The sequence below is a fragment of the Mustelus asterias genome, chromosome 11, assembly GCF_964213995.1.
Source record: "Mustelus asterias chromosome 11, sMusAst1.hap1.1, whole genome shotgun sequence".
Taxonomy (NCBI): domain Eukaryota; kingdom Metazoa; phylum Chordata; class Chondrichthyes; order Carcharhiniformes; family Triakidae; genus Mustelus; species Mustelus asterias.
In genome coordinates, this window is record NC_135811.1 from 60,723,697 (window position 1) to 60,746,800 (window position 23,104).

The following is a 23,104-nucleotide window of genomic DNA, read 5'->3' on the forward strand; positions in this document are numbered from 1 at the left end:
TTCTCCTTGGAAAAGAGAAGGGGCTGAGAAGAGATTTGATAGAGGTATTCAAAATCATGAGGGCCTGGATGCAGTAGATAGGGAGAAACTGTTCCCTATCCTTAAAGAGTCAAGAAAGAGGGGGCACAGATTTAAACTTTATATAGTGAGTAGTTAGGATCTAGAATGCAATGCCTGAGAGGGTGGTGGAGGAGGAAGTTCAGTCGAGCCATTCAAGAGGGAATTGGATCATAATCTGAAAAAGAAAGAATGGGCAGGGTTACTGGGAAAAGGTGGAAGAAAAGCACAAGATGAAACGCTCTTTCAGAGGGTCACCACAGACACAATGGACCAAATGGCCCCCCCTTCTGTGCTGTAGCTATTCTGTGATCAGCTAAATATGACCTGGAAAAATGTTTAATATGTGCCAAAAAATGTGTTCTGACCATGAAAAACATATATTGTAAGTTGGACTGTTTGAAGAATCAAATGCCTTTGAGAAGAGGAGGATGGAAGGTCGTATGATTTGCTTATAACCCGAGGGGTAGTTTTATCAGTAACTGGAAGTTAGAATTAAGGCTTCTGATTTTAGGGTAAAACATCATCTAATCTGATATTTACTCTCTGAAAACTTGAAAGTAAAACCAGGAAATACTAATGATGACATACTGCAAATCTGCTTTGACACATTTGCATTCCCTGCTTGGCACGGTCAGTATTTCATCTCTCTATTGGCAGTCAATAGTGACACACATGCAGCAATCTCCTAAACAAAGTATAAATGTCTGAGATGGAGAACGCAAGTTGTTGAACACAGCCGGGTGATAAAGACGTTGCAGCCAGTAGAAAATACTACAAGGACTGAAAAATTCCTTGCCTGTTGCCAGCAGCTGACCATAACATCACTAATATCATGAACATTATACCAGAGTTGCATATATAAAGCTATAGCCAGCAGGAACTAACAATCTAACAATAGCTCCCTTTTTATCATCCCGGTAATAATATAAACTATAAGCAGCTGGCAGGGTGATGTTTTACATAATGCCCCAAAACCATATGAACATATAATTTGCAGTGTACCTCCAATGCAACACGATAGAGCAGCTGAAATGGTGTATATCAGTATTCATTTTATTTTTTTAAAAAAGCATTGGAAACCTACAACAGCACTTCTAACTTGGAAATATGGACTTAACACTCAAAAAGTAAATAAAGTGCTATTATGGTGACTTCCTATCGACTCGTTACATTAGTGCTTTTGTACTAAATATTTGCAGAGATTAAAAAGACATTCTGGCATGTGACTGGTGACTCTGAAAGAAATGTCAAAAGTACAAGTGCAAATATGTATTCCCATGGCCACACAGCCATGAGATTAAAATTAACTGCTCACATATATGAAAGGACATGCTCAAATCAACACCCAATGGTAAATTAGACTTTCAGATACGAGTTCTGAATATGGCAAGCAATGAGATCACAACAATGTTATAAAACATATCAGAGTTTTTCTTGCTAGTAGTCACACAGCTTGAAACACCCGTTGTTTTCCTACTGGGCTACAAACTGAAGGAGAGTCTGCTGGAGATGCAAGAACAAAATTACTCTGATTTATTTACTTTTGAATCGTCTTTGGGCATCAAGCCTCTTTGGAGTTCCACTTAATTATTATTTTACATGATGAAAGACCTAAACAAAATCAGGTACTGCTGGACTTCCTGGTGGAATGAAATTTCTATGGCTGAGACACTAAAGAGCAATTTACTGGAATTGAGATGCTACCCATTTCTGAAATTGAAGGGACTAAACTGTACATCAGAGATATTAAAATGAGGTTCCATTTACATCATAGGTTTCTTACTGTTTAAGAAAAAACACTTCACATTTGCAACAAATACAAATAATATATCCAGGCAGTGCCTCTTATGATTCGGGAAAATTGTTTCTGGTGTAAAAACTGTGTCACTGGATCAGTCAACAGTAAATATTATTTTTCATCATTTTTATTGCTCTAGAATATGAAAAAATACAAGATTGCAATCTCAAAATTTTTAAAGTTATAAACTATACCTCAAGGCAAGAAAGCTTCCGTTTAAGCAGCCTGCTGATGAGAACACCGTGTCAATTTCACTAGGAGAAAAACAGACACCACATTAAACAAATTAATTTGCAAGGTTTTCTGATTTACTCATACCTATCTTTGCTAAGTTTGTTTCGTACTTCAGCTGAATTTTAGCTTTCACACAGTGGCATACTGCCAGATATCTGTAGGGATGAAATTGCTCCAGAACATAAAGCACATCAAGCAGCCTTTTCCTTTTGTGGTTAAATGACTGACTTTCCCTTGCTGTAAAAATACAGCCCCCTGCAGTCAGTCTGACTTCTCACCGGTTTCTCAAAATGGAAAGAGTGCCCAGGATCTTTGAGAGCTAGTGAGGCCGATATCTTGTTATTGTTCTATCGCAAATATTACTGAAAATGCCTGGAGCGCAGATAGTCATTCCATCAACTTCTACGTATAGTAGAGACATGCTAAAGTGGTGAAACATTTTGTAGATGGCCTAAGCAGCTGTTTTAGAGCTATTTTTCAGCGTTGCCACACCACATGTTTAAAAGTGAGTTACAAAGAAATCTGAAGCACAATTCTACTCTGGATTGCTGTCAAATAAACACCTTTACAAACTACTTTCGCTGGTCACTGTATGGGCAAAATTAATCTTCACTTTTCCCTGGTGAATTCGTGGACCATGGGGAAAAAATACTCTCCTAGTCGGATAACTCTAGTCTAGTCTAGTCTAGTCTGAAACACACGGACTACATAGATTAATCAAAACCATCCACACAAGTAAAATATCAATAACCCATGCTCAGAGAATAAAAAACTTCCTTCAGTAAAGTATTGTAATTCTCTGACTATCAGAGTTAAGTGAAACTCTAAATTAGCCTGAACAATTGACCCTGCTTGAGTCTAGGACTTGTTCTTTGTCATACATCCAAGATAATAAGTACTCGACCACAAACAGAACAATACTTCAAAGGTCACAAAGAACATGCAAGGCGGCTCAGATTACTGAAAATAATAAATTAAGATCTCAGGAAGGACATTCCAAAGAATAGGAACAAATCTTTCCAAACTCCATTCAGGATTTGAAACATCACAAGCATTGATCTACTGCTCCACCCAGATTAAGACATATGTCGAAAGAACTAGCAAGTGAACCCATAATAAAGCAAAGAACTGACTATGCAGCAAGTCCTACTGACTGGAGAAACCCATAGACTGATCAAGGAATGTCTTTAAAAAAATACTTCCAATTGGCATCCATATCTCTTGTGCAGATGTTTGTCTTGCAGATGAAACACCAAACCAAAGTTTGCTCCCATGGCACTTTTCGTACAGCAGCAGGGAGTGCTCCTGCTGATCCAACTAATATTTATCTCTCCACTATCCCAAATGAAAACACCTAGAATAACAATTCATTTATTTCATTTTGTTTCTGGGAATTTGCTGTTTGTCTGCATAGTTCTCAGTAGTGGCTTCACTTCAAAGGTAGGTTCCCGGATGACAGCATCCCCTCCTTCTAAATCTAATCAAGCATCAGTACTTTGAAAAATGGAGACCTGACTGATCACTTGCAAGGGATTAAAAAGGCAAATCTAAAATGGTGCTCAGTTCTCTGCTCCAAAAAGTGACCATGATTTAGATAGTTATGTTATTTGAAAACCCAACCAGTCTCTGAATGAACTGATTCCACTTGTCAAGATGAATTCTGTCACTGCTGAATACAAAAATCACTTTGTTCTGTTTGCCTACAAAACACTGACCCCAGAGCATGTTAATGGATGCAACGTACAAGGACATAGAATATACAAGAAATAGACAGAAAAGTAAGGTTATATAAGGCATTGGTGAGGCCGAATTTGGAGTATTGTGTACAGTTTTGGTCACCTAGTTACAGGAAGGATGTAAATAAGATTGAAAGAGTGCAGAGAAGGTTCACAAGGATGTTGCCGGGACTTGAGAAGCTGAGTTACAGAGAGAGATTGAATAGGTTGGGACTTTATTCCCTGGAGCGTAGAAGATTGAGGGGAGATTTGATAGAGGTGTATAAGATTTTGATGGGTATAGATAGAGTGAATGCAAGCAGGCTTTTTCCGCTGAGGCTAGGGGAGAAAAAAAACCAGAGGGCATGGGTTAAGGGTGAAAGGAGAAAAGTTTAAAGGGAATATTAGGGGGGGCTTCTTCACGCAGAGAGTGGTGGGAGTGTGGAATGAGCTGCCGGATAAAGTGGTAAATGTGGGCTCACTTTTAACATTTAAGAAAAACTTGGACGGGTTCATGGATGAGAGGGGTGTGGAGGGATATGGTCCAAGTGCAGGTCAGTGGGACTAGGCATAAAATGGTTCGGTACAGACAAGAAGGGCCAAAAGGCCTGTTTCTGAGCTGTAATTTTCTATGGTTCTATGGTTCTAAAAGGAAGTAGCCCGTTGACACCAGCAGGTAAATATTGATTTAATGAAGGATGGAAAATTAAATAATCAACTGCTTTGATTAGGCATCTTTAACATGAAAATGGGAAAACCAGTGAATATGCATTTGATACCATCAACCAAATAAGAAAGACAGGCAATAATTTCAGTGAAGGGATAAAAATGAGAAATATTGTGGTTGGTTTCATAAGGAACTTTGATTAATCAAAAATAATTGAAAATGTCAGTGTTTCGGTTAGTAAATGTCAGGATCTAGTGAAGAAGAGGTGTACATCTCGACTTGGTAAGAGCAAGTAACCCCAACAAGACACAAAAAGTGGAAATTCTGACATCTTTGACAGCTAGCAAGCACAGAATGATCAAGTTTAATATAACTTGGCATTCAAAATTTATGAAATGGCAACCAATGGCACAATTTTAAAAGGTTTACATCAAGGAGGGGAGGGGTTTGAGGAAATGATTATGGGGGAATGGTTCAATTATGCTTCTGTTAAGGCCAAAAATATCCTTGAAGAACGATTAACATTATGAGCAAACAGAAGTACAGATTAAATAAGCACAACCAAGTAGGTTAACAATCTAAACAGAACCTAGATAAAGGAGGGATAAAAGGAAAGGTTATAATAGGGCTAAATTAAGTGATGTGAGTGGAGGTTGGAGTGCAGCACAAACACAGCAATGACCTGCTGGGCTGAATGTGGACCAGTTTTAGAACATAGAAAAGCTACAGCACAAACAGGCCCTTCGGCCCACAAGTTGTGCCGAACATGTCCCGACCTACTAGACTTACCTATAACCCTCTATCTTACTAACTTCCATGAACTTATCCAAAAGTCTCTTAAAAGACCCTATCGAATCTGCCTCCACCACCACTACTGGCAGCCGATTCCACACACCCACCACCCCCTGAGTGAAAAACTTACCCCTAACTTACCTCCTCTGTACCTACTCCCCAGCACCCTAAACCTGTGACCTCTTGTGGCAACCATTCTAGCCCTGGGTAAAAGCCTCTGAGAATTCACTCTATCAATACCTCTCAACTTCTTATACACCTCAATCAGGTCACCTCTCATCCTTGGCCTCTCCAAGGAGAAAAGACCTAGCTCTCTCAACCTATCCTCATAAGCATGCCATCTAATCCAGGCAACATCCTTGAAAATCTCCTCTGCACCCTTTCTATGGCTTCCACATCCTTTCTGTAATGAAGCGACCAGAACTGGTCACAGTATTCCAGGTGGGGTCTGACCAGGGTCCTATACACTGCAGCATTATCTCCCGATTTCCAAACTCAATTCCTCTATTGATGAGGACCAGTATTCCATACGCCCTCTTAATTACAGCCATTAATTAATTAATCTCATACAGACTTATAAAATTCTAACAGGAGGAGACAGGATAGATGCAGGGAGGATGTTCCTGATGGTGGGGGAGTCCAGAACCAGGGGTCACAGTCTAAGGATTCAGGGAAATCATTTAGGACAGAGATGAGGAGACATTTCTTCATCCAAAGAGTGGTGAGTCGGTGCTGTGCGCCTCTATCCTTTCATAGAAATCATAGAAACCCTACAGTACAGAAAGAGGCCATTCGGCCCATCGAGTCTGCACCGACCACAATCCCACCCAGGCCCTACCCCCATATCTACCCACTAATCCCTGCAACCTACGCATCTCAGGACACTAAGGGCAATTTTTAGCACGGCCAATCAACCTAACCCGCACATCTTTGGACTGTGGGAGGAAACCGGAGGAAACCCACGCAGACACGAGGAGAATGTGCAAACTCCACACAGCCAGTGACCCAAGCCGGGAATCGAACCCAGGTCCCTGGAGCTGTGAAGCAGCAGTGCTAACCACTGTGCTACCATGCCATCTGTTGCCAACCTTAGCTCTTTTCTTTCCCAAATTGCCTCTCTTCCAGTTTTAAGTTCCCTGGCTCAAATAGTAGGGATAACATGTTAACATAGTTTAAATTGGCAATGCACATTCCCCGACTACGGCCACTGTTCGAGAGCACTGCAACGTTTTCCAAATTTTCGGACTTCTCTGGACATAAAGATGAGGCTTCTATTTATACGACAAAACTAAGCTGCTACGTCAATGATCTGTTATTTAGTTGCTTAAATTCCAAAATAACCAATTAAATTATAGCCGTTCCTCCATCACTGCTGTGACTTGCTGTGAGTGTTTCATGTTTCTGGGCCAAAGCACATTTCTGTTGACTTGAGCAAACTGATCACAAGAGATGCAATTTCCCAATCTACTTCAGTTTCACCTGCAATTAAGCGGATTCTGAAAGTTGCTTTTTAACAATCCTCTGCCTATGCACACCTGAACAAGTGCCTACATTTCAGACAGCTAACTGGATAGGGAACCAGGAGTAGAGGAGGCTGCCAAAGCACCTGGCCTTCCTGTACCTGGAACCTGAAGTTGCCTTGCTACCCAGGTCTTGGGCTGAATTTGATGGAGTTGCACTGGTTTCTGAAGTTGCTTGATGCTTGCATCATGGCACATTTGACTGTGCTTTGTTTCCTGGTTAACCTCAATAGTGATTTGTTGTGTTGCAGGTTGCTGCTTTAATTGTTAACCTCAATAGCAATTTGTAATAGCATTGCTAGACATCAACCTTTGGGCTTAAGTTGTGGATTAATTGCTGCTTTAATGATCCATAGCTTCCTATAATTGCAAAACTGTAATTCAGGTTATAGGCAAGGCAGACAGCAAGTAGCTTCAGGCCCCAGGCAAGGCAGATTGCTAGGCAGCTTCAAGCTCAGCAAACCAACATGCTGCATCAATATACATGTAGACAAGGCATTCAGCAGCTCCATTAACCAGAATTACTAGGCTGAGAAACATGACTGACTTAAGACAGTACATATGACTGTTAGTTTTTTTATGGAACATTTTCAGATGCAGCTATATAGTTTGTGCAAAGAGCTTTCACCTGCTGCGATTGAGATAAGCCAGCAATGAGATTGCAACGGTCAAACTAGGACGACCTATGTTTGGCACTAATGTTCTGTAAACTAAATCTCATGATTTTTAAAGAGTTTGTCCCTTGTTTTATGCAACAATGAGGTTAGCATGTCTGTGGCCTCAACATTGAGGGGCAGAAAACCAATCGACTACACACACTATCTGGATTTTTAAACCTGCATACACACTTTATCAGTGCATCCACCAATACTCTATCCTGAATACAGTTTCTGCACTGCACTTGTCCTTCACACCTGTCTCTGCACCTGGATTAAAGTTTGTTGATGTTCCATGTCAGCTCCATCCCACCTATGTCAATTTTATCTAACCATGGGGCCTGGGATTTAAACTCTGCACACCCTCTTATTGTCTCTCCTCTACCCCATTTACTACCAGGATATATAAAAAGAGAAATTTTTCTTCATGACTATTGGACGTCCCAAAGTGCTCGAATGAAGTACTGTTTGAAGTGCAGTCATTGTTGTAAAAGTAGAAAACATGGTACAGAATTCATTTCAAAAGAAATATCTACTGAGGTTCCAAATCATTACAGCCAAAGAGGAATAGGCGTCCTCCTGATCACCTTTCTTATTGACTGTGTATAATGATTAATGATGCATCGTTCTGTGTCTAGAGTGCTATTGATCCTATGTATAACATTGTAGTAATTTGTTGTCATGACCACAGAAGTAAAGGGGGAGGGATGTTATATGTTTAAAAGGATTGCATGTTGCTTAAGAGCTAATCGTATGATTAAATAGTGTTGTCATTAGGGTGTTTTGTAGAGGTTTTGCTTTCAGTTTTGTATTCTGTGCAGAACAGAGAACATCTCTTCAACAAAACCCGTTTTGTGCTAGTCTGAATATACGTATGCAAACCAAGTATTTTCCTTCTGTGTAAAACCCACAACCCCTAACATAGGTAGGGCATTACAACATCTTTCCTCACGTTATACCAAATTGCAAAAATATGGTTCAGAGCAGGCATTCTAATATTCCTTTCTGGGTTTCAGAATGCCTTAGCATTTAATACCAGCTGTGCTTTTTAAGTACTACTAAACAGTGTGAGGACACCAAGAAGAAATGAGAACCCTGAAGGGTCTTAACAGATTAAAACTGATGAGCTTGAAAATTTGTTGCATATTAAATGCTTATTTACTTTAAGTATTCACTAGAGAAGCTATCTATAAGCAGAATGTCTTCCTAAATAGTAATAACTTAAGTAGAGTTAATGACTTCAGCATAAAATGAGGTGAAATTTGTAGATAGATAAAAAGATTCAAAACAAACAAATCCCCATGCAGGGATGGTATTTACTCTGAATATTAAAGAGAAGTGTGAACTATGAAGTGATGATTGTTGTTATTGAGTCAATAAACATTGGCAAGAATTGGCATTTTGATGTCCATTTTCAAGGAAAGATATCACAACAAATCAAAGCACACAAAGAACAAAGAAAACTACAGCACAGGAACAGGCCCTTCTGCCCTCCAAGCCTGCACCGACCATGCTGCCCAATTTAACTAAAACCCCCTACCCTTCCGGGGACCATATCCCTCTATTCCCATCCTATTCATGTATTTGACAAGACGCCCCTTAAAAGTCACTACCGTATCCCCTTCCACTACCTCCTCTGGCAACGAGTTCCAGGCACCCACCACCCTCTGTGTAAAAAATCTGCCTTGTACATCTCCTTTAAACCTTGCCCCTTGCCCCTCAAACCTGCGTCCCCTAGTAGTTGACTCTACCACCCTGGGAAAAAGCTTCTGACTATCCACTCTGTCCATGCCTCTCATAATCTTGCAGACTTTTATCAGGTCTCCCCTCAATCTCCGTCGTTCCAGTGAGAACAAACCAAGTTTCTCCAACCTCTCCTCATAGCTAATGCCCTCCATACCAGGCAACATCCTGGTAAATCTTTTCTGTACCCTCTCCAAAGCCTCCACATCCTTTTGGCAGTGTGGCGACCAGAATTGAACACTATATTCCAAGTGTGGCCTAGAATCATAGCATTCTATGGTTCTATGAACTGAAGAATGTAGATTGGGGGCAGATGTTTGAGGACAAATCAACATCTGGCATGTGGGAGGCTTTCAAGTGTAAGTCGATAGGGATTCAGGACCAGCACATTCCTGCAAGGATGAAGGATAAGTCTGGCAAGTTTTGGCAACCTTGGATAACGAGAGATATTGTAAGCCTAGTCAAAGAGAAAAAGGAGGCTGGGAACACACGAAGCAAGTGTAGAATACAAGGAAAGTCCTGCCTAATATTGTTGTAATTAGCCATCCCCCAATTTAGCACCTTAACTTGAGGACTACACTTTTCTTTATCCATCAGTACCTTAAAGCTTACTGAATTGTGGTCACTGTTCCCGAACTGCCCCCTACTGAAACATCGATTACCTGGCCGGGCTCATTCCCCAAAACCAGGTCCGGTATGGCCCCTTCCCTAGTTGGACTATCTACATACTGTTTCAAGAAGCCCTCCTGGATGCTCCTTACAAACTCTGCCCCATCCATGCCCCTAGCACTAAGCGAGTCCCAGTCAATATAGGGGAAGTTAAAATCTCCCTTCACAACAACCCTGTTACATTTACACCTTGCCAAAATCTGCCTATATATCTGTTCCTCTATATCTCGCTGGCAGTTGGGTGGCCTATAGTAAACCCCCAACATTGTGGCTACACCTGAGCTCTACCCATGTTGCCTCGCTGTATGAGCCCTCCGAGGTGTCCTCCCGGAGTACAGCTGTGATATTCTCCTTAATCAGTAGTGCAACTCCCCCACTTTTGCAAAGAAAATTAATACTTCTAATTCACAGCACCCAAACTCTAAGAGCATTGAACAAAGCCTTCCCACTCATACAACTCAAATTGCATTGGCTTGACAAGAATTTGGAAAATGGCTGCTGGGCGGTCAGAGCAACCCATTACTTACTTAGTTGCCTCTGAAGGAATCCTTCCAGGAGGATAACTTATCCACTTCTGGATGATTGCATCATTTAATGTGAGTATGTGTTTTGATGGATTGGGTGATCTGAAGTCATCTGGTGTTGCGGAATTCTTGAAAGGAAAAGCAAAATATTGTGTAGAAAAAATAATATTTGGACAAGGTTCCACAGAAATAGTTCTGTAAAAAATTGATATAGCTGTTACTCATAAAATGCTATCAATCGAACTGGTGGAATTAGTATTTGAACAAACAGTATTTTTAACACTGATGAATGCCTTGTTATTTAAATTTAAGCTGGAAGAGATTACTTTATGCATTTTTATTTCCTGCACCCTTCTCATCTTATATTCCTTCTACAAAAGTGCAGTAATTTTTCAGCGTGATGTTACAAAGCATTCCAATAATTCAACGCAAGTTTCTATATCCCCCACCAACTTTGCATTCTAGTGTTATCCAGATTATGTTCCCACAACTGGGAATTAATTACCAATGGAAATAAATGTGCTTACCATTTACTTTTCATCAATTTCCTCCCACCCTCCCCCACCACCCCAATTTGTTCTTGGGAACTTAAATTGTTCATCCTTGATAAATTGGTATATTTTTCCTTCCAATAGTGATAAAGTCAAAGCTGCAGATGGGATTCCAGTTTTTATTGGAACAATACAGAAATATTAGGTAAACCCAAAGTCACTGATGTAAATATGCAAGTGGGTAAATCTGCAAAAATGCATAAAGTAATCTCTTGGAGGAATACACCCATAAAATGGGTGGCACGGTAGCACAGTGGTTAGCACTGCTGCTTCACCGCTCCAGGGACCTGGGTTCGATTCCCGGCTTGGGTCACTGTCTGTGTGGAGTTTGCACATTCTCCTCGTGTCTGCGTGGGTTTCCTCCGGGTGCTCCCATTTCCTTCCACACTCCAAAGATGTGCGGGTTAGGTTGATTGGCCATGCTAAAAATTGCCCCTTAGTGTCCTGGGATGCGTAGATTAGAGGGATTAGTGGGTAAAATATGTAGGAATATGGGGGTAGGGCCTGGGTGGGATTGTGGTCGGTGCAGACTCGATGGGCCGAATGGCCTCTTTCTGTACTGTAGGGTTTCTATGATTCTATGAAAACAAAACAAGTGATTCCAGCCACTAAACATTATATGGTAGTTTTGATTTTTGTAAAAGTGTCCGTGCCCATAGAAAGCTTCCAGCAAATCAATTGCCAATACACAATGTTGTGCTGTGGTAATCTGGATACAAACTAGGGTTCAGAAAGTGCTAAGTAGTCAAAGCACCATTCTCAGGTGCTCAGACGCCTCCTGACACTGTGGATCAATTTTTGCCAGGCTTCGAAGCACACCGATAGCATCATTTTGTTCTCTTTTGCTTAGCATTTATATTTTGTTTAATATAAATGTCTCTTATCTGCCACTACTCCCAGCGCTTTGTGGCCTATTTTAATATATTCTTCCTGGAAATCTACTATTTGAGCGATTGGCATTAGCAAACATTTCTATATCATTTAATTGCACATAAAAAGTAAGAAATAGCCATCAGATGAAACAGGGTATATGGGAAAGGGGGAAAAAGGAAAAATTGAAACTGGTTATGTCTGTATAAAAAAATCACATTTAGTCCTCATTTAAGTTAGATACTCTTATTAAATATTTAATCTTAAGAAAGTATAATTTTTCTTCTGCGGCTGCCTCCCCTCACCCACTGCATACCCCTGTGGGTTGCATTGCATTCACTTCTACACTTTTAGCAGGTGTGAATTCCCAGCCCATTATTCTGCAAACTGCTGAAAACCTGGTGTATTAGTAACAGTTGCCATTGCCTACACCCCATTATTCAGAAAGAAAGCTTATTCAGCTTCACTTCAGAAAATAAAGTAAGGAAAACTACTCTGATCACAGAATTTCATTACAAAAAGCATCGAATATAAAATGCTAGCTTTACCTGTAGGTTGTAATAATGTGCAAAACTCTGATCACCTCCAGAGAAAATTCTTTTAACACAATAATTGTTTTTGGCATCTACAATAATGAAAACAGTAATCAGAATGTATCCTTTGTTATAAAATCTAGTTTAAGTTGCACATATTTACATCCTCTCTTCGTACTATATTCAAGAGCATAGCAAATCACAAGACCAGGTTTTCTTATTATTGAAAAAAATTCATGATTTTCTGCTCAAACCATGAAGTAACACAAATAACCAGCCGGTACAAGAAAAATGGGCATAATTGTAATAACTCAGAGTCCAGACTGCCAATTAGATAAATCAAAGTGGGTGATTCAAAAAATTTGAGTCAGGAAGATTTACTGAAATTCACATGGGAGAACTTACAAGAAGCTTTTGTATAAGTATACATATACTGACACCTACTGATAATTGGTGAATAATGTCCACCATGAGGAACCCATACTCCTTTCACCGTGCAGGGACTTTTTCTGTTATTTGTAGACCCAGTTCCTAGTTGGCCATTTCCTCCGAGGCCAAATGAATACACTTTTCCAGATGATGTAACAAAAGCTAATGTGTGCTGCCTTTACAAAAATAAACATTGAAGTCAATTCTTTTTTATTTTGACCATAATATGTAAAACTACAGATCCTTATCAGAGCCATTGATTTACAAAAACATTTTATTACTTAGAACTTCAGGATTTTTTAACCGGTGATCTGAACATAAATTCCATCAATACACTTTAAAAATAAACACAAACATTCATTTCAAAAGCACACTGTTTTAGGAACATTTTGATACAATGATAAATTCCATGAGAGATTGGGGTGGTTCTTTTCATCTTGTCTGGGCTATGATCAGGTTGTCCATCCTTTGTACAACTTACGGGCGACACGGTGGCACAGTGGTTAGCACTGCGGTCTCACAGAACCAGGGACCTGGGTTCAATTCCCGGTTTGGGTCACTGTCGGTGTGGAGTTTGCACATTCTCCCCGTGTCTGCATTGGTTTCCTCCGGGTGCTCCGGTTTCCTCCCATAGTCCGAAAGATGTGCGGGTTAGGCGGATTGGCCATGCTATATCGCCCCTTATGTCAGGGGGACTAGCTGGGGTAAATGCATGGGATTATGGGGATAGGGCCTGAGTGGGATTGTGGCTGGTGCAGGCTCAATGGGCCAAATGGCCTCCTTCTGCACTGTAGGATTCTATGATAACCTGTCCAATTTTCCACCCACAATGGGCATCAAGTGGATCAAACGATGGATGGATGATCCCTTGACTAGATTACTGCCCAGGCAGTGAGAGTGTGAAAGGTACCCTCAAGACTCAATCTCCTAGTAATCCACACAAAGTACAAATTAAGAATTGAATATTCCAGTAAATCAAAATGGGGAAGTAGGCAGAATAATTTTATAAATGAATAGCCAAAACTGAATAGTTAGAAATTTTTCACCATGATGACAGCAGGTTAAACAGCCAGTCTCAGCTCAATGGTCCAAGCATGTTATATTTAATAATTTGATCATAACTGTGAGTGGTAAGAAAGTGACACATGACTGCATGCACAACACAAGACAAAAATATTTGATCTTGATGAGAAATTTGGGAAATTTCAGCACAGGGCAAACTGCAGGCCTGTCCAGCAAAGTTCCATTAGTTTTTCTGTTGGAAATTGCAAACCAGTACTATTACTTCAGATTGAGACCAGGCAGGAAAAAAACATAACCTAGAAAGGGAGGCGACGGAACAAAGTCAAAAACGTTCGACATTACTGTACCGAATGACATAACGCTAGCATCTGTACCATAGAAAGGCAATGAAAAAGCTAGCAAAATCATTTCAAAGTTCTATACCCCTTTGCCTTCTTACCAAAAAACAGGATACCAACCTTCCACAAGCAATCTGTGTGATTACATAGCCCATTAATTCAAAGACTTTTCTTGGATTGATTTCATGGTTTGTGCTGTTATGTCCCAATTGGCCATAGCCTCCAGCACCAAACGTAAACACTCCACCTTCCTGATGAAAAGAAATATTTGAATTACAATTACATTTACGCAGTGGTAATCAAGCACAAGAAATAAAAGCAGGAGAAATGACCCCACGAATCTACTACACGGATGATCATCAACTTCAGATTCTAGTTACCTGCCTATCCTCAAATCCCTCAATCTCCAAACATCTAGTGATTTCAAGTCTTGAATATACTAAACAACTGAGCACCCAAAAACCAAGAATCTCAACTCTGAGGAAAAAGTGTCAGTGAACTGGAACGTAGGAACAGGGACTTAGTCCCTTGAGCCTATTTCACCATTCAATTAAATTACGGCCCAACCATCTCTCAGTTTTGGTTAACCAGTCCTGGATTCAACAATCTTCAGGTGATACATCAGTGACCTTCCAACCATTATGAGGGCAGGAGTGGAGATATTTAAGTTTATTTAGTATTGTCACATGTAGGCTTACATTAACACTGCAATGAAGTTACAGTGAAAATCCCCTAGTCGCCACACTCCGGCGCCTGTTCAGGTGCACCGAGGGAGATTCTGACATGGCCAATGCACCTAACCAGCACATTTTTCGGACTGTGGGAGGAAACCCACGCAGACACTGGGAGAACATGCAGGCTCCGCACAGACAGTGACCAAAGCCGGGAATCGAACCCAGGTAACTGGTGCTGTGAGGCAGCAGTGCTAACCACTGTGCCACCATGTCGCCCATGGTCACTGATTGCAGAACATTTAGTGGACAACCTTACACTGGGCAATATTGGGTGGGCGTCATGGTGGCACAGTGGTTAGCACTGCTGCCTCAGCGCCAGGGACCTGGGTTCGATTCCCGGCTTGGGTCACTGTCTGTGTGGAGTTTGCACATTCTCACTGTGTCTGCGTGGGTTTCCTCCGGGTACTCCGGTTTCCTCTCTCAGCCCAAAGATGTGCGGGCTAGGTTGATTGGCCATGCTAAATTCCCCCTTTAGTGTCCCAGGATGCGTAGGTTAGAGGGATTAGTGGGGTAAATATGTGGGGTTACGGTGGATATGGCCTAGGTGGGATTGTTGTCGGTGCAGATTCAATGGGCCGAATGGCCTCCTCCTGCACTGTAGGGATTCTATGATATAGTTTTGTCTACTTACTTCATCTATTCATATCTCTAATTTTATACTTTCCTCTGTACTGCTTACAACGCATGTTGTTCAATGGGATAAGCTGCTTCATTTCGTTAGAATTATGCTTCAACTATGTTATTAAATAAAGTTTGTTTTACTATAAAAGATTCCTAATTTGTCAGCAGAATTACTCCTGAGTGAAGCATCTTATCCTCACATTTATGCCAAAATAGAGAAAAAATGTTGGGGTCAAGTCTGGCTTCCTAATATAACTTGGGTTTCGGGTCCAGGCCCCAACAATAGTATTTATACTGCCCATCCAGTTAAGTTTCTGGTCAATAGCAATCCCACGATGTTGATGGTGGGATCTCAATGAGGTTAATGTCATTAAATCTCAAAGGAGTTGGTTAGATGGTCATTTGTTGGCGATCGATCACTGCCTAGCACCTGAGTGGCATAAATCAGCCCAGGACTGAATAATGTCCAGGTCTTGCTACACATGGGCAAAGACTACCTTATTTTCTGAGGAATTACAAATGTAACTAAATGTTCTGCAATCAGTGACCATCTCCACTCCTGACCTTATAATGGTTGGAAGGTCACTGATGTATCACCTGAAGATTATTGAATCCAGGATACTGCCGCCAGGAATGCCTTCAGCAATATGTTGGGGTTGACCTGACTGATAAAATTACATTTATATAACACCTTTCATGACCTCAGGATATCCCACAGTACTTTACAGCCAATAAAGTACTTTTGAAATGTGGTCACTGTTGTAATGTAGGTTGGTTCCTTGGTACTACATTTGATCTAATGCTGCCTTAATTTTCGTGTCGGCATGGGGGGGAACCAGGAAAGGTTTTTTGTAATCTGGGCACCTAAAAACTTGAAGCTCTCGACCATTTCTACTTCGTCTCCATTCATAGAATCATAGAAACCCTACAGTGCAGAAAGAGACCATTCGGCCCATCGAGTCTGCACCGACCACAATCCCACCCAGGCCCTACCCCCATATCCCTACACATTTACCCGCTAATCCCTCTAACCTACGCATCTCAGGACACTAAGGGGCAATTTTAGCATGGCCAATCCACCTAACCCGCACATCTTTAGACTGTGGGAGGAAACCGGAGCACCCGGAGGAAACCCATGCAGACATGAGGAGAATGTGAAACTCCACACAGACAGTGACCCAAGCCGGGAATTGAACCCAGGTCCCTGGAGCTGTGAAGCAGCAGTGCTAACCACTGTGCTACCGTGCCGCCCTTGATGTAGACAGGGGCATATTCTCCACTACGTTTCCTGAAGTCGACAATCTCCTTCATTTTGTTGACATTGAGGGAGAGATAGTTGTCGCCACACCAGTTCACCAGATTTTCTGTTTCATTCCTATAGTCTGTCTTGTCATTGTTTGAGATCCGACCCACTATGGTGGTGAGTCAGCAAACTTGAAAATCGAATTGGAGAGGAATTTGGCCACACAGTCACAGGTGTATATGGAGTATAGTAGGAGATTGAGAACACAGCCTTGTGGGTTGTGCCTAGAGTTCTTCAGGCCTGAGGAACGCTAGGCACAACCCACAAGGCTGTGTTCTCAATCTCCTACTATACTCCATATACACCTGTGACTGTGTGGCCAAATTCCTCTCCAATTCGATTTTCAAGTTTGCTGACTCACCACCATAGTGGGTCGGATCTCAAACAATGACAAGACAGACTATAGGAATGAAACAGAAAATCTGGTGAACTGGTGTGGCGACAACTATCTCTCCCTCAATGTCAACAAAATGAAGGAGATTGTCGACTTCAGGAAACGTAGTGGAGAATATGCCCCTGTCTACATCAATAGAGACAAAGTAGAAATGGTCGAGAGCTTCAAGTTTTTAGGTGTCCAGATTACAAAAAACCTTTCCTGGTTCCCCCCCATGCCGACACGAAAATTAAGAAAGCCCACCAATGCCTCTCCTTTCTCAGAAGACTAAGGAAATTTGGCATGTCAACCACGACTCTCAACAACTTTTACAGAAGCATCATAGAAAACATTCTTTCTGGTTGTATCACAGCTTGGTATGGCTCCTGCTCTGCCCAAGACTGCAAGGAACTACAAAAGGCCGTGAATGTAGCCCAATCCATCATGCAAACCAGCCTCCCATCCATTGACTCTGTCTACACTTCCCGCTGCCTCGGCAAAGCAGCCAGCATAATTAAGGACCCCACGTACCCCCGACATTCTCTCTTCCACCTTCTTCCGTTGGGAAAAAGGTACAAAAGTGAGGTCACGTACCAACCGACACAAGAACAGCTTCTTCCCTGCTGCTGTCAGACTTTTGAATGGACCTAACTCGCATGAAGTTGATCTTTCTCTGCACCCTAGCTATGACTGTAACACTACATTCTGCACTCTCTCGTTTACTTCTCTATGAACGGTACGCTTTGTCCGTATAGCACGCAAGAAACAATACTTTTCACTGTATACTAATATATATGACAATAATAAATCAAATCAGTTGCTTCAACTATGTTTGCACTGGGGCTATAATGAGATCTGGAGCCAACTGATCTTAGCAGAGCTCAAACTGGTGTCTCATCACTAATTATTGGAATGTATGAGCAGCTTGATAGCTGTCAACAACACCTCCTATCGCTTTTTGAGCACAGGCTGATGGAATTGGCTGATTTCATTTTCTCCTACTTTTCATGGACAACTTGCACCTAGGCAATCTTCCACTTGGCTAGGTGCCAATGTTATAGCCATACTGGAACAGCCTAGCTGGTAGCTAATTCTGGGGCACAAGTCTTCAGCACTACAGCTGTAATGCTGATGGAGCTTTTAATATTGGAAGTAGAACTTGCTGAGCACTGACATTTGTGATAATGAGAACCTGAAGGGGAAGCAGAGATGGATCATTTATTTGGCACCTTTAGATGAAGATAGTGGCGACCACTTCAGCCTCATCTTTGGCATTCACATGCTGGACTCTGCCATCATCAAGGATGGAAAATTTGTGACATCTTCTCACCCAGTGTTTAATTGTCCTGTGGTAGGACTGCAGAGAGCTGATCTGATCCATTGATTGTGGGATTGTTTAGCTCTGTCAACAGCATACTTTACAGATACCCATGAGATAGCTTTAGCAGTAAACAAATGAGCCAATTCTGCCGTATTGAAAAATGGTAAGGAAGTCTTTTAAGTAACCTGGTTGGAAATCTAGATGGGAAAATGTTTTTTTTTTAAACAGGCAATAAAAGCTATTATCAATGGAGACAAACATATTGGGAACAATGCTTCAACTCTGATGACAGAAATTAAAATCTTAATTAGTCTGAATAACTTTTTGATCAACAAATTCCATTACTATTCATTGGTTTGCCAATAATTGTTGCCCCGACCATTGAAAAATAGCAAATCTACTCAAACATTTTGATACCTCTATCGAAGTCAGTAACAAGTTTGATAGCTCGGCTTTGAAGCAGGCAATTTACATTTAAAAAATACAAATCTGTTGAAACATATGCAATCCCTTTCAATTGCACCACAGAGTTAAAAAAGCCTGATCACTACCTTTGTAAGAGCGGCAGTGTGATCTTCACCGCAGGACACATAGACAATCTTCTGTGTTCGTAGAGATTTCAACAGGGCAGGAACATATCTGTCTGGGATCAAAATTAATGTTAAATAAGAAGCTTTGAACAAAATAGAAGAGTTCAGGTGTCGGCCAGTAAGATTTCAAATAAATTAAAAATCTGATTGTACATAAAAACTGTAAAATTTTACACAGACTAGAACATAAGCTATACAGTTTTTCAAGCAAAATGTAGCTGGTCTTTATTTTCTGAGCATCCTAATTTTTAGCTTAAATATGGATACAATCAAATCATATCCCTGCTTAACTCAATACAAATGCTGCAAGGTCTGATGTTTGGATGTCTTTAAGCTATTGGCTTGAGAAAAAGTCTAAGCCATATAATTGAAGCACAAAGTTGTTCTGTGATTTGTTGGTCCTTTGCCCGCTTGTCAGTTCACTTCAACTTGATAGTCAGTTTGTCACAGTTACATCCCCAATAATTATTACCCTGAATTGTTTGAATCAGAGTGAGTCCAAAACTTTCAGAGACTACAGCAAGTCAGCCAACTGAATGAAGTAGTTTTTTTTATTTATTAATGTCACAAGTAGGCTTGCATTAACAATGCAATGAAGTTACTGTGAAGATCCCCTGGTCACCACATTTCGGCGCCTGTTTGGGTCAATGCACCTAACCAGCACGTCTTTCAGAATGTGGGAGGAAACTGGAGCACCCCCAGGGAACCCACACAGACATGGGGAGAACCTGCAAACTCCGCACAGACAGTGACCCAAGCCGGGAATCAAACACCGGTCCCTGGTCCTGTGAGGCAGCAGTGCTAATCACTGTACTACCGTGCCACCCAAGTAGTGTTAAATTAAAACAAAATACAGACAGTATAAATACAATCTAGTACAGACTTTGAAAATTGATTTTCCTTCTGAGTAGTTAGATTTGTCCAGCATTTACGCTGTTAACAAAATACACATTTTTCTCATTAATATCAATCTACTGAGTAATAATATTAATGGACAATTAAAGCATAAAGCAAGATCTTGTGCTGCAACATTGAGGCTTCCTTTAGATGGATTCCAGCAGAAAGATCAGAATTATATTTGCTATCCTAGACACGTAATAAAAACATATTAGGCTAAGTGAAGATGCCCACGAGGTCATGATGAATTTGCACTCACTAGCAAGGACAATCAAACTGCAAAAGCAAAAAATCTAAAATAAGGGGCAGAAAGGAATACAAAAATGTAACAGACAGTTCATCAGCGCACTCGCTTCACCAGTCATATTTCAACAAATAATCCATTAAAATATCCTTCCGGCAATTCAATGCTTTATTTTTGTCGAGGTATTGCAGGTTTCTGACTACTCACCTTGTTCATCATTCAAGCCAAGTTGGCCAAATTTGTTGCATCCCCAACCAAACACAGCCCCTGAGAGTGAGAGTGCAAAACTGTGTGCTCCACCTGCTACAATCTGAACAAAAGGAACACCGTTTAAAGATCTAACAGCTTGCGGTGATGGCTGGTTTCCGATATCTCGACCTAATCCCAGTTGCCCATTCTTATTCTGTCCCCATGAGAAAACTTGACTTGCTGAAAGACAGTTTGTAAAAAAAAATCAAGACAAGAATCAAATTATCTGAGAAAATATGACGCACAATAATACTTCTCTCCTGAAGCATACACTTCAGTTAAGCAAGGCTACATGTATTTTTAAAATCCCAAACATTTTACAGCATTATCCAACCATCGCATCTCACGCTGGAATACGTAAGAAAAACCTGACAGTGCAGAGATTCAACAACAAAATACTGCAGGTGCTAAAAATCAGAAACAGAAAACGCTACTAACATTCAACAGATCCAGCAGTATTTGTGGAGAGAGAAACGAACGTTTCAGGTCTGTGAACTTTTATCAGGAATCTGATATTCACTTTCTCAAGGTGAAGTAAGGACAGACAATAAATGCTGGCCTTGCTAATAAGTCCCCACCCCCCATGAAAGTACAAATAAATTCAAAGCTGCAATTGATATTTTCTTCAGTATTCAAAATCTAAAGAATATGGGTATATTGCAGGAACGTAGAATTGAGGTAATGGTCAACTGTGATTGCATTGAATGGCACAGCAGGCTCAGAGACTGAAGGATTTACTCCCAGTTCTTATGTTCTTAATTTGAAAAACTGCTGTATGATTAAATTGATCAAATAACAACCAATTTTACTAAATGGATGATAAATGAGAAACAAAATTTTTAGTTGACAAGTTAATTTTAATTATAAAAATAGAGTTTTAATACTGTTGTGTGCGCAATTTCAAGGAACTGCTTTGAACAAAACCTAACAAAAGTCAAAAACTCCACAGCACGCAGGAATCCTCGAACTTCCCAATTTTCCTGTCTGAAACTCTGCCTCCTCATCCCCACCCTCTATGCAACCCTGTTAATATCATAGAATCCCTACGGTGCAGAAGGAGGCTTGATTCGGTCCATCAAGTCTGCACCGACCACAACCCCACCCAGGCCCTATTCCTGTAACCCCACATATCCAGGTCATTATAGCTTTCTTTCTCTCACTCCCTCGCCAACAGGCCTGATTTCCGGAATGTTCTGCTTTTATTTTCCAATATTTTGCTCATGTTTTAGAGCTATATCCAAAGTTCCAAAATGCAAGAAAATCTAGACAACAATGTTAAGAAGGGATAAATTAACTTATGAATCATGAATTCAATCTTGCACGGACCCTAGTAAATTCAGATCAGCTTTGGTGCAAGCCTAGCAACAGTGGCACCCAGCCCGAAGATACAGAAAGAGATAGGGATAGGTACTAAACAGCAAATAAAATTTTGACAAGCATTAGGATGTTGAACATGAACTATTGCCAAAATCTTTCCTTACCTTTTGACAAAGCAAGAGAATGATAATAACCACAGGCCACCTGCGTTATCTGTACTTCTACTAAAGATTTTATATTCCTGAAAAAGTATAAATAAGACATGTCAGTTTATTCCAAACACCCAAATTTTAAGAGTATTTATTAAGACACATGAGCAGTTATCCAACTAAGGCAAGGTTCACCAATGCATATAGTGCAACAAGTGAATCAAAAGCACAAATTCAATTGAAAGGCTATGATATAGTAGCCATTACAAACAGCTGGCTACAAGCTGGGTGTAGCTGGAAGTTAAATATTCCAAACCAAAAGAGAAATCGGTGCTTTGACAAAGGGTTGTCGGGACTCGAAACGTCAGCTCTTTTCTCTCCTTACAGATGCTGCCAGACCTGCTGAGATTTTCCAGCATTTTCTCTTTTGGTTTCAGATTCCAGCATCCGCAGTAATTTGCTTTTATACAGTGTTAAATATTCCAAGTTACAGGACCTTTAGAATGAACAGCACAATTAAGTAGCAGCAGCAATAATGATAAAGGACAATTGAAGCAGTGCAAAGAACTAAATAAAGGTAAAAGATTGGGGAATTGTCTAGAGATTTAGTGACAGTGAGTGTAGGGAATGTAAAAATGCAGACTTCAGGAAAACATGGAGCAGTTACAATGGAAAATTTTAATTTTCTCAGACAGAAAGAACCAGAAGAGATCAAATAGTAAAGGCAAATGAATATATATTTATTCTGGGCTGTTTTCTGGAACAATACGTTTTAGAACTGACAAAGGATGATACCTTATTAAATTTACCATATGAGTGACGAACCAGAAGTTAATGATCTGACTGCAAAAGAACGCCTCATTACAGGAAGGATGTGGAAATGATTGAAAGGGTGCAGAGGAGATTTACAAGGATGTTGCCTGGATGGAGTGGCATGCCTTATGAGGAAAGGCTGGGGGAGCTCGGTCTTTTCTACTTGGAGAGACGTAGGATGAGAGGAGACCTAATAGAGGTATATAAGATGTTGAGAGGCATAGATCGGGTGGACTCTCAGGGGCTTTTTCCCAGGGTGGAAATGGCTGCTACGAAAGGACACAGGTTTAAGGTGCTGGGGGGTAGGTACAGGGGAGATGTTAGGGGGAAGTTTTTCACACAGAGGGTGGTGGGCGAGTGGAATCGGCTGC

At 40.8% G+C, this 23,104-nt stretch overlaps 1 protein-coding gene across 1 annotated transcript in view; it reads right to left on the bottom strand.

Moving 5' to 3' along the window:
* The window catches only part of herc4 (HECT and RLD domain containing E3 ubiquitin protein ligase 4), a 106,859-nt gene that overhangs the window by 44,232 nt on the left and 39,523 nt on the right, over positions 1-23,104 (bottom strand). Inside the window, exons 4-11 of the mRNA XM_078223650.1 lie at positions 21,936-22,012; positions 20,413-20,634; positions 19,026-19,117; positions 14,243-14,373; positions 12,777-12,937; positions 12,348-12,424; positions 10,382-10,506; positions 2,053-2,112 (exon numbers count right to left, since the gene is read on the bottom strand). Coding sequence (XP_078079776.1) covers positions 2,053-2,112; positions 10,382-10,506; positions 12,348-12,424; positions 12,777-12,937; positions 14,243-14,373; positions 19,026-19,117; positions 20,413-20,634; positions 21,936-22,012 — 945 coding nt within the window. The remainder of the gene's footprint in view (positions 1-2,052; positions 2,113-10,381; positions 10,507-12,347; positions 12,425-12,776; positions 12,938-14,242; positions 14,374-19,025; positions 19,118-20,412; positions 20,635-21,935; positions 22,013-23,104) is intronic.